The sequence below is a fragment of the Cavia porcellus genome, unplaced genomic scaffold (assembly GCF_034190915.1).
Source record: "Cavia porcellus strain 051 isolate PalLab524CR breed Dunkin Hartley unplaced genomic scaffold, mCavPor4.1 scaffold_26, whole genome shotgun sequence".
NCBI classification, from domain to species: Eukaryota; Metazoa; Chordata; class Mammalia; order Rodentia; family Caviidae; genus Cavia; species Cavia porcellus.
Window position 1 is genome coordinate 19,119,158 of NW_026947509.1, and position 16,346 is coordinate 19,135,503.

A 16,346-nucleotide genomic window follows, 5' to 3' on the forward strand; every position below is an offset into this window, starting at 1 on the left:
CCCTCAGACACAGGCCTTCTTATTAAGAGGACCTATAGTGCAGGTTGGTTTATGTTCAGTAGCCTGAAACACCATGGGCATAGTTGTTTGCTTAAAAACTGGAGCTGAGCATGTTATTGAATGGCTGTGATCCCAGTGCTCTGGGAAGCTGAGGCAGGACAATGGCAAGTTTGAGCCCAGTCTGGGCAATTTATGAAGATCGTGTCTCAAAATAAAAAACTGCACATTGGTGTCTGGTGAGGGCCCATCCATGACACTCCACATCATGTTACTGCATGTGGCAGAGCCAGTCATTGGCCACCGTTATGATTTCATCACCTCTCAAAGACCGCACTTCTGGTCTCAAAGATTGTCAATCAGGTCCCGGGGCTGGGATTTCAAAATATGAAGTTAAGAGGGACACACACATTGAGACCGTAGTATTGTTTTGGTACTGGTTCCTTATTTGCTGACTGTTATTAGGTCACGATGAGTTTGCCTTTGATGTCTAGAGGAAGGATGGAGGATGAAGAAAGATGTAGAAAGTGAAGAGTGAGTGAGGTGAGAAGCTAAGGAGGAAAAATTACGTTAGCATAAAAGAGAGGGGAGACTGTTGTTAGAAGACGCTGGCTTCCTGATGAGAGCCCTGACACTGGGCATCTGTGAGAGGACGGATGTAGAATAGAGTGGCCCTGACACACCTGCTCACTGACAGACAGGTCTGAAGTTTTCAGTTTTACTTTCATCCTGATTACAAAAATAGTTCATTTAAATTGTCAAAAACCTCTAAAAGATAATCCAAAGATTACTGCTGTTATCATTGTGGTGTATATTTTCCACCTTCTCCTTGTGTTATTCATGTTGAATAAAAATTGGTCTGTGGCTGTAGAATACTGAGGGGCACTCATGCATTTAACCAGCCCTTTGCTATCAGATACTTGGATAATCTCCTTTTACTTCTCCTTCGTAAAGTAGTGTAGACATCTGTGAGTTGGCAGTAGGCATTTCTGCCCTGACGATGTCATGATCCACTGGCTCATAGACCCAGATGCTTTGTAGGGCTTCTCTGTGTGTATGGGCTGGCAGGAAAGAGTCAGATCTTAGTTTATGCCCAGAAACAGATCTGCTCTGGGTCAATATTGCATGGCTGCCCTTGAAGTTTCTGTGATCACTACAACGCAGTTTTATCCATTTCCATTGGAAGATGGTGAGAATAAGTGGTCCAAGGGAAAGGTAAGCAGACTGAAAACAGCTCCTTCATGCAGCTCACTGGACTGCCATGGAGTCAGCAGGATTGCCTTGCCTGGCTTCTGGTGTTAGGAAGATAGTTTTGGGAAGTGGGAGGGTAAATGCTTAAAAGTGGAATAAAAAATCCCCTGGGATATGGGCCTCCCTTCCCATCTGTGGGTAGTGCCTGCTGCTATCCTGATGGCAGAGGAAGCCATAGCATCTGGGTTGCCAGTGCGGAGAGCAGCTGCAGGGGTGCCCCAGGGTACCCTGGTGTCAAGGAGACACCATACGGACAGAGGACACACAAACTCCTGGACCTCTAAGCTGTTACTCATTAAAAGTATGATTTGTATTTTTTCCTGAGGCATTCAAGGACTTAAAAGTGATTTTGCTAAAAAACAAACAAACAAGCAACTCATAATGACTCCACACTTAGATGTACAGGTATCCATCCTATAGGTATCTGTCTCCTGTATTACCTTAAGATGTTGGTTTTCATCCTTATTTAGCTGCCCATTTTGGCATGAAAGTCATATAGGGCATGCCTTTGTAAAAGCTGTTAAACAAGGTTCATTATCCCTAAATTTACATTTCCCGTCAAGATAGGACACCAAGATAAGAGTCTTTTAGGGGTGTTTAGTTACCATTAAGCACCTGGAAGTCTCCAGTCATTGCCCTGTGGTTACAGCAGAACCTCTGTAAGACCAAAACTGTCCCAAAAAGAACAGTCATCTCATGGAAACTGGACAAGGCTAAATAAAACCTTCTGGGTCCGTCCTGGCAGAACCAGCACTGAGATCAGGATTACTCAGAGCCATCTCAGCAGATCTATAAGAGCTGGTCCTATTCTTTGGTTAATGGATCAGTCTCATCTCCTCCATCAGGGCTGTGTACCTTGAGCTCCCCCAACTCAAGTCCCTCACTTTCATTTAAATTGTTTCTTACTTTCCAACTCTCTCTAATAAATCTGCCTGCCTCTGACATACCCTGAAATTCGAGAACCTACCTGGGTGAATTGGGAAATCCTCTTCCCTGGGGGACCTCCTTGGATTGACCAGTGACCTAGGAATGGCCTTTCTAGTTTGCTTAGTGTCGTGAGCCTAAAAGTCCAATGCTAAGTCAAGTTGATGTCCTTTAGTAGCCACGATGTACAGGTGTGTCTCAGGTTCAGCATGGCTACATGCTCACTTCAGCCTTGGGAAATCTCAGTCTTGTGAGATGCAGAAAACTTATGATCGTTCTTTTTAGCTTTTTTGTGTGTTCATCTAAGTGGCTTAGGGATGAAATAGAATGACTTAAAATTTTTACAGCATGTTTTTGAATTCTAAAATCTCTGTGTTTGTATTACTGCAAAGCTGGGAATCTTGGCAGAATATTTTGTCTGTCTTGTCCCCTGTATTGAGTATTCATGTTCAGTGCTGATTGAACATCCCTAATCTCAAAATCAGAAATGCTGCAAAATGCAAAAGTTTTTTAGCAGACTTTTAGATTAGGGAGGCCCAACCAGGGATATCCATTGGGAATATTTGGATATCCTGAAATCTGGAATGCTTCTGGTCCTAAACATTTTGAATAAGGGGTCCCCATAGTTCTCCTATAAGCAACCAAAACACCCTCTCTCCCTTTATGCCTTGGCTCTGATCTCTTTCCTATTATTTCCCTGTGGCTTGGATTCTGGGACTTGTGAGGAAGACTGTGAAGAAGGTACACACAGGAGACACATAATAAATAGTAACTTTGTGCTTTTATATGCCAGGTACTGACCTTAGTGCATCAAGTATTTTATCATAGATTAATCACTGCCAAGTTTCTGAACTTTCTATAAGGGGAAACTAAAACAGGATTACATGGCTTGTGCTAGAATTTGATCCTGATTGAACCTGACTAAAGCCTATGTTCTTAATCATTATGATACATTGCTGCTGAGCAAGACATTTGTCCCCTGCTTTGTTTCAAAAGCAATTTGTGGTCAAATCACACAGAGAGAGACTCATAATTTTCTTTCTCTCATTTTTTGGTTCTACTTATCACTCTTCCTTTCTCTCACCAGTTCTGTGCCTCTTTTTGCCTTAGCCATAGACATGCATGGGTGATGGGTGAAGACAGCCAGGCCAGTATCTGGAGTCCAGAGAGCACAGGTCCCAAGGGTGGGAACATACTGAGTGCCTGGGTTTTTTCAGGGCCTTTGGTCAGGGATGGGAAGAGGGGGGCAGATGCAAGACTTGTCACAGTTCCTAGCATTGGGGTAGCTTGTCGGCTTCCTTCTCATATTTGGAATGATTTTCACTAAAGAACCTTGAATATTCCCAAGCTAAACCAACCCAACCCTTTGTTAGTAGCAATGACAGTATAGTTTTGGAGAAGTTTATTAAGAACATTATTGAGGGGACACTATTTTAGAAATGAGGCCACAAGCTAATGCCTTCTCTCTGTTTCCATGCCAGATGCAGCAGCCAGAGCTCTGTTCACTGAAGGACAGCCTCTGCATCCTGACCTGTGGTCTGGGCCGCCTGATGTGTTGGTGGGTACTGGCTGAGCTGATGGCCCACCTCTTGTATATGCACGCCATCTACGGCAGCATCCTCCTCCTGCAGGACGTCAACTGCTGGACATTAGGTAACACAGCAACCCTGCCAGGAAGGAGGAGCCCTGGTAGTTGGTTTCAGAACAGATTTGCATGGGAGGCACTTAGCATGCAGCTGCCTTGAGCCAACCTGTCCTTGTGTAACCTTACTCTTCCATGGCCAAGATTACACAGTGGGAAGCCAGGAGATCAAGGGCTCAGGGAAGCCTCCTTGTGCTGGGATCCTGCTGAGCTTAGCTGAATGTGCGTCTTCCTTGAATTACTCTATCACATGTAGCAGTAGAGAGCAAGCATTGCTGGGGGCAGTCTAGGGGTTCGCTTCAAGGCTGAGCTGTTCTGCAGTGTGCCTCTTCCTGTTTGAATGTCCAGGAAAGAGCATGAGCTTTAAAGTCAGATGGGCTTACATTTGGATCCCACCCGCTCCAACCAATGGCAGGCAACCTTTGTGCCTTATTAAATCTGTCTAAGCATTACCATCTTCATTTCTAAAGTGAGACTAGCCTTTGTGGAGTGGTTTCAATGAAATAATATGCATTAAGTGTGTACTTAAGGAGGTGGCTGGTGTATAGAATAAATGGTATGTGTGTGTGCGCACACAGGAATGTATGCACTTGCCCTATCTTGCCTCTTTTTCTCAGCTACCTGTTTCTCTACACTGCCAGGCAGGCAGGATGGAAGTCTTACTTCCTTTCCAGTGCAGGATTTGCTGAAGAACCTGTTATCCTTTATTCCTGTGGCTGGCACAGCAGAACTATGCCTGTTCTAAACCTCCCTCCCTTGTCCTGTCCTCTGAGAGATCCTGGGGGCCCTCACTGTTGCTCGCTGCCCACCAGCCCATGGCTGCAGCAGGGGTGTGTTCTTCCTGCAGATGGAGCCGCTCTTTGCCTAGACTTCTGATTTGCTTGATGATTTACAGATTTTTAAACTCTTGATTGCCCTTGTGTCATACATACTTGATCAGAGAGTTCCTGGGGGAAGAAATCTTTTCAGAATGAAAAAAAGGTGAATTGTCTTAATGGCAGATGACACTTTCCAAACAGATCTTTTCTTTCTTTTTTAAAACCAGATTATGCGACTTCTTACCACATTTTCTTTGGCTGCAGAAGACTCTTTAAATTTTTTTATCAACATGCAATAACGGCTCACATCTATGGGAGACAGGGTGATGTTTGAACACTTGTATGTACTATGCACTGATAAAATTCAGAGTAATTCGTATTTGCAGTGTCTTATTTGTTATATTTGAAGACTGTGCAGTTTTAGTGATAAAATGAGACAAAGGGGGAGGACTAGGTGGAGGCTTGTCCTAAATCACATCCCCGTGGGACAGCACCCAAATTAAGAAGTTGTTTTAGTTCTGGTACTGTTAGCTGAGCAGGAGGAAGCACAACTCAAAGTGGGTCTTAAGCTAGGGACCCTTACCACGTGTAGCACTGTCACCTGAGATCAGCATGCAGCGTGGTGAATTAGTGACAGAGCCGGTGATCTGGTCCTTAGCCCTCAGTTTAAGAGCTGAGCAGAATGACCCTTCATCATAGCTGCCCTGCCTGCCCCCCGCCTGTGCTGGCCAGGCACACCTCATCTTTGTCTTTACCATCCTTCCAGTCAAATCCCTAAAATTGCATTTTGACCTCTTCATGTAAACTGATTGCTATTTGTTGTGTTTTTCTGTGACTTCTGTTTAACATTGTTTTTGAGATGTGTTGGTACTGATGCACAGAACCATGAACCATTATTCTCACTGTATTCAGCTGCCTGTTCACTTGGAGAGATGCCTCAAGTTACCTGTCTGTTCTACATGTAAAGGCCCTTTGAGCTTGTCTGGGTCTTACCCTCTGTGAGTCTCCTAGAACTCATAACCCAGTTTCCCTGTAGGGTGGAAGCTTTTGGCACATGACCCACAAAAAGAAATGCATTTTGCATTATGTGTGTCTGCAAATGCTTATGAGACCATACTTTAATCCTCTAGCAATGTGTTTTGGTATGTTCTCTTTTTCCCCTGGTATTTTATTTTCTATTCCTTACTATTTCATAGGAAAACGCTGATTAGAAACTGCTCAACCAAGACACTATCCAGAGTTTATAAATCATTGCTCTAAATACACACCTAGAAATGAAACTGATGGATTGTGTGCAATGCAAGCCTTCAGGTTTACAAACAATGCCAAATTATTTAGGTTAGGTGAAATAGTTTAAGTTCTTGACAGTGTCTGAAAGTTTCCACTGCTTAAAATTCTCATTGGCACTTGATACTGCTGTTTACTTATGAAAATGTGATGGGTGTGAATTGTGCCTTATAATTTTAATTTGTGTGTCCTTAATTACTAATTAGTTAAGTATTTTTAATAGGTTTACAGATTTGGCATATCATTTTCAGTGATATGACTTGATAACTTTTGTTGATTTTTCTAATAGGACTTTTTTGTGGTGTCATGGAAGTTATTTTTTCCACATGACCACCTTTTTTTAGTTTGTATTTTGTTGAACATATTAATGTCTTCTTCTGGTTTGTGGTTTGCCCTTATTTTTTCTGCTGTCTTTCCATGAATAGACTTTATTTTATTGTAGTAGCATTTATAAACTTTCTTTCATGCTTTGTGTTTAAATCATTTAAAAATAATTCTTTACTATTCCAAGGTTATAAAGATAATCTCTTCAATTTTCTTCTAAAGGTTTTAAAGATAAGATAAAGTGTCTTTGGTTTTTATGTACTTTAGTATTGTAAAAAAGGAAATGTATAGATCATCCCAAATTTAAAAAGGAAAAAATTACATTATCATCTGTCTAGAGTTCACATTTGATAAAGTTTTAATGTTTACCATTCCCCATTGTTTACTATACACAAGATTATTATTTCCCCAGATGAATTTATGCTCAGTATGTCCTGAATAATTTTGAATCCTGAGTTTTGTTTTAGTATAAGAGAAGCCATGTGATATTTAAGCTTGTGTGTCTCAGTTTACTTAACATTATGGTTTCAAGTATGTCCGTTTTCCTACAGATGACTTAAATTTATCCTCTGATATGGTAGAATAGTACTACTCTAATGTGTATAGATACTACATTTTAAAAATCCATTCATCTTTTGATAGACGTATAAGCTATTTCCAAGATTTAGCTATTGTGAATTATAGCAATAAACATGAGTATCCATACACACTGTAATATAATGTCTTTAACTCTTTTGAGAAGGTATCTAGAAGGGGACTGGCTGGTTCAATGCACTTTCTAGTTTTAGTTTTTTGAGAAATTTTCATACTGATTTTATAAGTTTGCAATCTTACCAACAATGGAAAAGGATTCCTTTCTCCCCACAGTCTTGCCAACATTTGTTATTGGTTGATTTCTTGATGGTAGCCATTCTTTCTTTAGTGAGATGAAATCTCAGTGTTTTTTGAAATTTGCATTTCTTGAATGGCCAGTGATACTGAACATGTTTTCATATATGTATTGGCTGTTCATATTTTACCTGAGAAGTGTGAATTTATTTCAGATGCTCATTTTTAATTGGGTCTTTAAATTTGTGGGTTCTTAATTTTTTTTGAGTTCTAGATATGTTATGGAAATTACTCTTTTGAGGAGTAGCTGGCAAATTTTATTTCCTATTCTGTAGGTTATCGCTTCACTTTTTTGATGGTTTCCTCTGCTGTGCATAAGCTTTTTAATTTGATGTGATCTCATCTGTTGGTTCTTGGTATTACCAAAGATTTGTTTTTATAGTTTTCTTTCTGCATATACAGTCAGGCCTTGAAATTTGTGGGAGATAGGCTCCAGGAAGCTCCCTGGATATCAAAACCTGCAGATGTTCAAGTTCTTTCTATAAAATAGCATAATATTTGTATAACCTACACACATCTTTTTGTATCCTTTGACTGTAGATTATTTTAGATTACTTTAAATCTAGACTATATAATGTAAATGTTATGTAAATAGCCATTATACTGTATTTTTAGGGACTGTCACATGAAAAAAGATCTGTGCATGTTCAATACAGATTTTGTAAACAAATATTTTCATCCTGTGGTTGGTGGAATCTGTTCATGTGAAACCCAAACATATGGAGAACTCACTGCATTTAAAATTTTTGCTTATGTTTTTCAAACATGTTAAATAAATATAACGATTTCATTATTTATATGCTACAACTATGAATGATTTAAAATATGGGAGGATTTACAGTCAGTTTAAATCTGATTCTTCATTTTCTATCTACTGATTCTCACTCATGTTTTAGAGTTTTTGATTGTGAGCTCGTGTTATTTGTCACTTTGCCTTTGGGAACTGTTTAGGTCTGTGTATGGCCTATATTTATCCAGAGAAGATCAATGTTTCTTCTAGGTACCTGGAAGTGTTACCAGTTTGAGACTACATAAAGTTCTTTCTAGTGCTTTCTACATGGAGGTACAGGGAGTGTTGTCCTTTGGAGGTCTGGTTCATGTGTAATCAGAGTCTGAGCTCCAATGTGGTGTGATCCCCAAAAATGGTTCCCTGTCCTCAGAATACAAGCTCTGCGTCCCTAGAGTCTGGCAGGTGTTACCAGGGAAAAGACAAGCACTTTGCTCACTCATCTTTCTGCTTGTATTTCATATCATTTCTGAATTTTATTCATTTTCCAAGTTGTCAATATGTATTTACCTATGTGTTTAAAAATATTTTATTCAGTATTTCTTATGTGTAATCCACTGGGGATGATTCTCAGGATAAGGAGTCTACTATATGGTCAAAAGTGAGAGTCCCACCAGGCCTTTTTGTGAGAAGGGAAAGAAGTTCCTCCTGTAGGCTTCTGAGGATCTCATGGCTGTAAATAGTCATTCATGTGGCAGTCAGTCATCTACAAAGGGAATGAGAATTCCATGATTAGCTGATAACCTGAAATTTCTTCCAAGTCACTATGGAGAAAGAATTTGAGCACTTGAACAAAATTGTATTTCCAGTGACAAAGATTAAGGGAGAGAGTTGTTTGATGGGAATCCCGTATATTTATTTCTTTCTTTTTATTTTAAAGATAGTAAAATCCAACAAAACAAATCAGAACAAAGCCAATAAAAACAAAGCTGCAAAACTGGTACAGAACTTCAAAGCAGGATACTAGGGAAATAACAGTAGCTCCCATAGTATATCTTGTTATCTTTACAATAGTTGTCCATTCCATCAGGTAGAGCAAAATCAAACCAAAAACAAAACACAATAAAACCAATCAAAACATAATATTGAATAAAGCAAAATAATTAATTAGAACAAAGCAAAACATTGAGATTAATATTGGATTTCTAAGACAAGATGGAAGGAAATCCCCCAATATGTTTGCTATATTGCATACTGTCATCCTCCCAAGAGATGCTCAGACTGCTGGCCCTAGACCTGAAGAATCAACCAAACAAATACAAGCATTTATTTGCTTTTTGTACCTTAGTTGATATCAACTCAGCCTGTCCTCCAAACTGGTTGCTTATGGAGAGGTGGGTGTTTAATTCTTAGCCTGTGTACCAGTATGCTCATGGGAGGCACTATCTGACTTTTCCTAGAACTGTGTGCTTTGTGCAGCTTACCAGAAAGACTGGCTAGTTGGCTTCTTGTTGGGCCTTCCCAGTCCCAGCATGGCCAGTTCTCCGGACTGTTTGTTTCTGAATAAGAAGTTGCAGCTTAGTATTTTAGAAATCATTAAAATTATGTGAGGCAGCCAAGAAAACAAAGGATTTAATTTTTGCTAATTGTTTCATGCCACTCTTAAAATAGTTAATTTGAGGCTTACAGTTTGTAGGGTGACCATGCATCCCATTTTATAGACCTGTTGTCCTGGCAAAGCTATGAGGAGTAACCCTTTCCTTCTACAAAGTATCATGATTTAGATAATACCTTCTTCATAATCTTTTGTCACAAAATTACTCTGTTCTTAATCAAATCTTGATTCAAATCAGTAAGCCTTCCATATTAACCCCTTCTCAACTTAAAAATACCATTACTCTGAATTCCCTTTGCACTTGAGTATTTAGCATATGAGCTGAGAGCTGTCACATTCATTTTTCTATTCCATCAGCATTTATCAAGTGCCAAGCATTGCTGTTGGCCGTGGGGATCTAATGATGAATGGGATACAATCCTTGTTCTCAAAAAAGTTCATTCTAGAGAAGTCACATGTGAAGAGAAATGGCTTTCTTTCTTTGTACATGGTTTGATAGGATGGAGATATTTGTATAGAATCAAAGGATAAAGGGCGTCAGAGAGGAGGGCATTACTCTTTGCCCTCCTGCTAACTGTGGGGGGGGGAAGCTAGAGGTTCCATAGGGGAGCTGATACTCTACAATATCAAGCGGACCGGGCTGGGAATGGCATCTGAGCATGAACAAAGATCCTTCCTGGGGTGGGTTGCTCTGGAGCATCCAGGGGATGAGTAGAGCTGCACAGAGAATCTGAGACAGAATGAAAGATCCCCTCAGAAAGAGAGGAAGGAGTTTACAATGGAGAGCTTTAGGGTCATGGTAAGGGGGATTTACTCTATCCTTTAGGACATAAGAATTCGTGAAAGTAGTTAAGTAGTGAGAAATTGGGCTGGATTAGAGGTTCAGAAATGTCAATCTGATTGTAGTACATTGCAAAAGCCATGCAGGCCTTGGCTGCTGCAGCCACTGCTTTCCTTGTGAAATAATAAAGTGAAACTTTCCATATAGGCAGGCATTTGGGAGCCTATTACATATATGTGTTCGCTGAGTCCCTGGGAATGATAGTACCTCTGGGAAAATGTGTCCAATGAAACTAAAGAAGGACGGAAGGTAAAGCTTTAGGGAATGGTAGCATTTGAAAGGAAAGAAGAGAAAGATCCAGCTATGAGTGAACAAGAATCTTAATAACTGAAGGAGGATGTAACTAGTTTCATGCATGTTTTAGGAAAAAAACTGCTCTAATTATCAGAAGCTGATGAGAGGCTGAAAAAGAGACTGAAAAGTCTATCACTGTGACAAAGGGGCAGTCATGGCTGACCTTAGTCATTGTTGGCCTCGTTTATTTTAGGGGATATAAAGCAGGAATGTAGACAGATAAGAGATGAGAACTGGATGTAGTGACTGATATGCTCTTTAGTGGTGTTTCTGATGCTCCAGAGGGGTTGGAATGGAGGAGCCCTGGATCCTGACTGCTCTCTCTCTCTCCATCTTTATGCCCTCCTTGGAGGCCAGGCCGCCATGGAGCTGAATACAAAGATAACCAGTAGCCCCTTTTCTTTCTAGTGCACAGGTCATCCCAGCCTTTGGGTTGGGGACTAATCACTCTGGGATATTTAGAAAGGGCAAAAGCATAAATACAAGGAGATCATAAAGCTTGCAAAAGCCATGCAGGCCTTGGCTGCTGCAGCCACTGCTTTCCTTGTGAAATAATAAAGCAAAACATTCCATATTCTATCCCTTTTAAACTCTTGGCTGTCAGCTCTTGTGGGATGGCACTTTTTTTCTCTGATCCTAAACTACAGTGAAGTCTGAGGTAGCAGCACAGACAGAATAAAGGGTATCTTGTCTCACAAGCATGAAGATACATGACTAAGCTTTCTTCACAAGGGTCTCAGGACTGGGAGACATTCTACCCAGTTTAGAAATAGTCCCTCTGAGCACCCTCAAGCAGAGGCCAGACTGTGTCCACCTTTGGTGTCTGTCTTTCTTGGGTTCACTGCAGAAGCGCTTAATGATACTTAAGTGCAGGTTCAGGTGGACGGAAACATCACAGGGACTCTGCTTCCGCTGGGGCTGGTGTTTGCAGCAGTGGCCAGATGTCTGCACACGTGATCCAAGGTCTTATATAAGGCAGCAAAGGGAAATCTTGCACTTTATGCTTTTATTTCCGAAAGTGATCTGCAGAGAGGTGACAGGAATAATATGCCTGACAGTGGAAGCTGTTTACCGTGAGATGCATTTGATGTGGTTAATCAAATGATGAGACTATTCACCAACTCTGGAAGGTGTTAAATCCTTTCCTGGTGGGGAGGGAAAAGTGGTGGTGGCTGGTTGTCAGAGCTCAAGTGCTTTTCACTGTAATTGAGAGGACATTAGGAGCTCCATGGCAACTGGGGGACATTGATTTTTCTTTCTGTTCTTTTAATCCTCTCCTGGAGATATAAAAAATTTCTTGCCATGTGTTTTTCTCTCTATTCAGGGTGATGTTGATTATTATTATTTTTAACCTTCTCCTTCAATTTCTAGGGAGGCTTCGAGCTGCTACAGTAGCTTCTTAGGAGAGGCCAGGCTCTGGAAAGATTGGCTCCAGGAAGATGAAGGGAACCGGGCCCTGGGGAATATGAACATTGCCTGTGATGGGGTTATGCCAGCTGCAGGTGGCTAACCTTGCCCCTCAGGGTCTGTCCCAGGACCTGTGTTAGACATTTCAGCAGAAGGATCAAATGTAAGGAGAGCACTAGCATTGGAGAGGCAGGTGGAAACAGAGGAGCCCGCAGTCAGTGAGCAGGAATGTTAAATGGAGGAGGAAGCAAATGGTCTTGGGAATCTTTTAAAACAAAGGAAATGCTCAAGTTTTTTGGAGTCTGAAGAAAAGCCATATGAGAGGGGACTGAGGAAGGTCTTTCCTTTTGGCAAATGGGAAGTTGTTGGCTTTGGTCATGATTGGCTGTGTTTATTTTTGGGAAGTATCACTCAGGACTGAAGAATAATCAGAAGTGAGAAAATGAAGGTAGTTTGAGAGGAACCTTAATCAGCTTTCAGTGGCAGTTGAGAAATGTGGTAATAACTAGCTTTCTGAAGGCCAGTGGCAGGCTGAATTCTGTTAATGTGCAGCAATGTGAAGTGCTAGTTTCTGCTCCTGAATGACGGTCTGCGGCCTCTCCCTTTCTCATCATTCTGTGTTCTTTTTGCTTCAGTCAGTACCTTTGGTGTTTGGGGTTCTCATGCAACGGTATAGTCCAAATTTCCATTCTGGAGTTGTCCAGGGCCTTGATAGTCATATATATATATATATTATATATGATCTGCTGCTATTTTATTTCTAATCTTTTTTTGGTACTTGCCTGGGCCCAGGGTTTCTGCACAGAGTTAAATTTCAGCCTTTAAAATTTTTATTTTGAGACAGGGTCTCATTAAGTTACCCATACTGGGCTCAAGTTAGCAATCTTTCTGCTTCAAACCCCAAGCATCTGGTGTTGGAGGTATATGCCACCATACCTGGCTAGCCATTGACCTACTCTATAGCTATGGACATTTGACACACCCTGGAATTCTGTTTGTAGTCCTTATCTCCACTGGGTAGGGGTAACTCTATTTCTTCTTTGCAGTAAAAATTAAATGTCTAAACTCCCTTTACCTGCTTATGTAGTTCCATGAGGAACCCCAAAGGCTGGGTGATAACTGTTGTGTCCCATGGTGAAAGCATAGTTTTTCCAGGGTGTTAAGGCTTCTAAGTAAGCACAACACAGAGTTGTAGGAATAGAAAGAAAATATTTTAAGAAAGAGGGGTGTATTATGCACTTTACTGTTGTTGGAACAAAATACCTGACCCATGGAATTCAAAGGTGGAGAGGTTTACTTTAGCTTATGGTTTCAGGAGATTCAGTTCATGGTTAACTGACTCCAAGACAGAAACTGATATAGGTGAAAGAAACTCCCAATGTACTAGATACCCATTTATGTTCTCTAAAATCGATGAATGAATTTTAGGAACAACAGAGGTAGAGAGCAGAACATATTTATTGAGACAAAAAAAAGTTTCTGTCCCAGAGAGAGACAGAAGGGGTCCCAAGCAAGTTGCCAAAGTTTCTCTTTTCTAGATAGAACAAAACCGTGAAATGAGGTGGGTCCAGAGTAGGAAAATAAGAACTCATAAGGTGAGCATGAGGTGGGACCGAACTATAGTCAACCAGTAAGATAAATTGCCTAGATAAAATTGATTAAATAGGGGACAAACAGGGCAGCAAGTCATGTAGCAAATGTGTATGTCTGAAGAACATTGACTCTTCCCATAGTGAATTGGGATGGTAACTCTGGCTTCCTCAGGGTGATAAAGACTTAGTTAGAATATCAGTCTTTAGGATGTGGGTGTATTTGTTTGACCTTTTGTCTTGAGATCTGGCCAACAGTGCGAGGTGTGTCTCCTCCAAAGTTGCAAGGTATCTGGTCTTCTGCACTGGCTTCTTTGAGCATCTAACCCTGTCTGACTGCCTATAATATTTCTGTCTAATTCAGCTACCTGTAAAAAACCCCATGACAAAGGGAAAGCTGCTCACTTCATGGTAGGCCTCAAACAGGGAGAGAGAAGAAGCTGAAGACAAGAATATACCCTTTCAAGTTATTCCCCAGTGATCTGCCTGCTGGCCAGGCCTTACCTCTGAACAGCACTGTCAGCCATGAACTCATCAATTGATGAATGCACTGATGAGAAGAGCATCTCCGTGATACAATTATCTTTCAGAAGTTTTGCCTCAGAACATGTGAGACCTTTAGGGGAACAGTCTAGATCTAAATCATAATAAAGGGTATTAGAGATACCACTCATACTCCTTGGACTGCTTACATATTTAAGCTATGGAAGGAATATAACATGTAGTTTGTTGCTTCAGAGTACACTCTACATCCAACAGACAGCATCTTAACCTCATAAGATGTCTTATATCTGGTGTTATTATGGATTAAAAACTGGGAATCAACTTAACACCAGCTGAATTGAATCAGCATGGTGTTGCGAGTAGATGGTCCACCTGAGGAAAATTTCCAGCAAGTAAAAGAGACTTGGAGAGGAAGAGCATAGTGTTGTGGGTTCTCCTAAGTGTTGTTTGGAGCCGTTGGTTCTCCTGAAGGAACTTGTCACGGCTAGCTTCCCTGATATGAATTCAGCCATTACCATTGGAGAAGCTTGGGACCTTGTTGCTGAGAGTGGCTGTGGTTCACTTTGGGGGAACTCCTGTCCTTACTCTAAGCATCACTTCCTGGCTCTGGAGGGGAAGATGTTTGTTTTTCAATCTCTAGGAGAAGTTTGTCACACTGGCTTCCTGGTATGTACTTGGCTGTTCTCATCTTTGGAAGAGCTCGGGACTTCATTGTTCCCGAGGATGGCTGTGGTACTTTTTGGGGAAACTCTGGTCCTTATTTTGAGTGTGACTTCTTGGCAATAGTGTAGAACCCTCAAACTGCTGGCACAGATTCTTTACCCTGCTGGCATGGACTTTCTAGCTTCTATCTCTGACATTTGGGCCTTCCCAGCACAGATCCGTAAAACAGACTTGCATGTGTCATTGTCATGAGCTGTAGGCCTCCAGTTGGACTCATGATGGGCATTGTCATGGGCTCTAGGTCTTCAGCTGGATTCATGGAGGACATTGTTGGGGATCCAGGCCCTTGGCTGGATTTTCTAGGTCTTTAGTGTTATGGACAGATTTCCTGCACTTTCTTGTATTTAACTCTGGTGACCATAAAATAATATTATAAATTCTGTGTCCTGTATATAATTGTTCTCCTTGCAACTCCTGACTACAACAGGTGCCATATTAGAACCTTTGGTAGACTGTTCTGTAAGGCTAGTTACTTCTGAAAAATGGGCTAAGACCACTGGACCCAAGAGCCTCGCATCTTTTCTTAGTCCATTTGTTACAAAATGAATTCCTTAGACAGAAGTGGTGTTAGATTTGATAATGTGACAGAGTGAGTCTTTGGATGCTGAAGCTGGCAGAAGCATGATAGGTTTGCAAATCAAGTCTACATCCAGAATCAGGCCATTCCTTTGGCTTCTCCAGAGTGGAAGATGTCTAATGTAATGAATTTGACACTTGAGTATAGGAGGCCATGGAAACTGATGAGTTAGACCCCCAGCTGTGCTGGAGCAGTTCAAGCCTGGAAAGGGGTGATCCACATTACTGACCCAACCATAACATTGCTGCCACTATGCCCACTTTGATCACGAACCTTTGAAAAGCAGTGGAATGCCTGGAGAGAGGCCAGATGAGATGATGAATGCAGGACAGGCTGCCTTGTAACTGATTCACAGCAATGGGGCCCTTTTGGTATTTAATGGGTCACAAATACTCTTACTGACCTCATTCAGAGTTGCTCATTTACAAACCTCTTCCCCAGAGCTTCTTATTGATATTCATCCAATCTAATTTATTCCATAGTCCTGGCTATTTCAGGAAACCATTGAACATTCATGTGAATCAGTTTTGTATCCTTTCATATAGATTTGCCTATAGAATATATATTTGAAATTCCATCCAATGTGAGATTTTCTCCCTTTTTCCCCCTCCCCCTTCCTTCTTTCCCTCTTTTTTTCTTGCCCTTCATTTTCCTTTTTTCTTTTTCCTTTCTTTCCTGCTTTTAGGGACTGCTTCATGTGTAAGAATACAGCTGTCAATTTCCAGCAGGCTCAGTGTATCATGAAAAGCCATCAGTAAATACCGAATGTATTTCTCTTCCTCTGTTAAGTCTTCATGGGGTCTTGGATGTGGGAGAAGAGGAAGATAGCAGTACATCCGGAGATGGTAAAATAGGCAGATGAGTGAATTCCCTTTTCCTACAATTTATTTGTGACTTTGGAATCCTCTCAACATTTGTGGTATGTATTTTTTGATGAT

At 41.1% G+C, this 16,346-nt stretch overlaps 1 protein-coding gene across 11 annotated transcripts in view; it reads left to right on the forward strand.

Annotated features, from left to right (window-relative positions):
* Window positions 1-16,346, forward strand: part of Hhat (hedgehog acyltransferase) — a 365,298-nt gene that overhangs the window by 77,900 nt on the left and 271,052 nt on the right. For all 11 annotated transcript variants that reach the window (XR_010043340.1, XR_010043343.1, XR_010043341.1 and 8 more), the window contains one exon: window positions 3,654-3,825. Coding sequence is in view for 2 of the 11 variants with exons in the window: in XM_003474275.5 (XP_003474323.1) it covers window positions 3,654-3,825 (172 nt within the window). In the remaining 9 variants the exon portion in view is untranslated. The remainder of the gene's footprint in view (window positions 1-3,653; window positions 3,826-16,346) is intronic.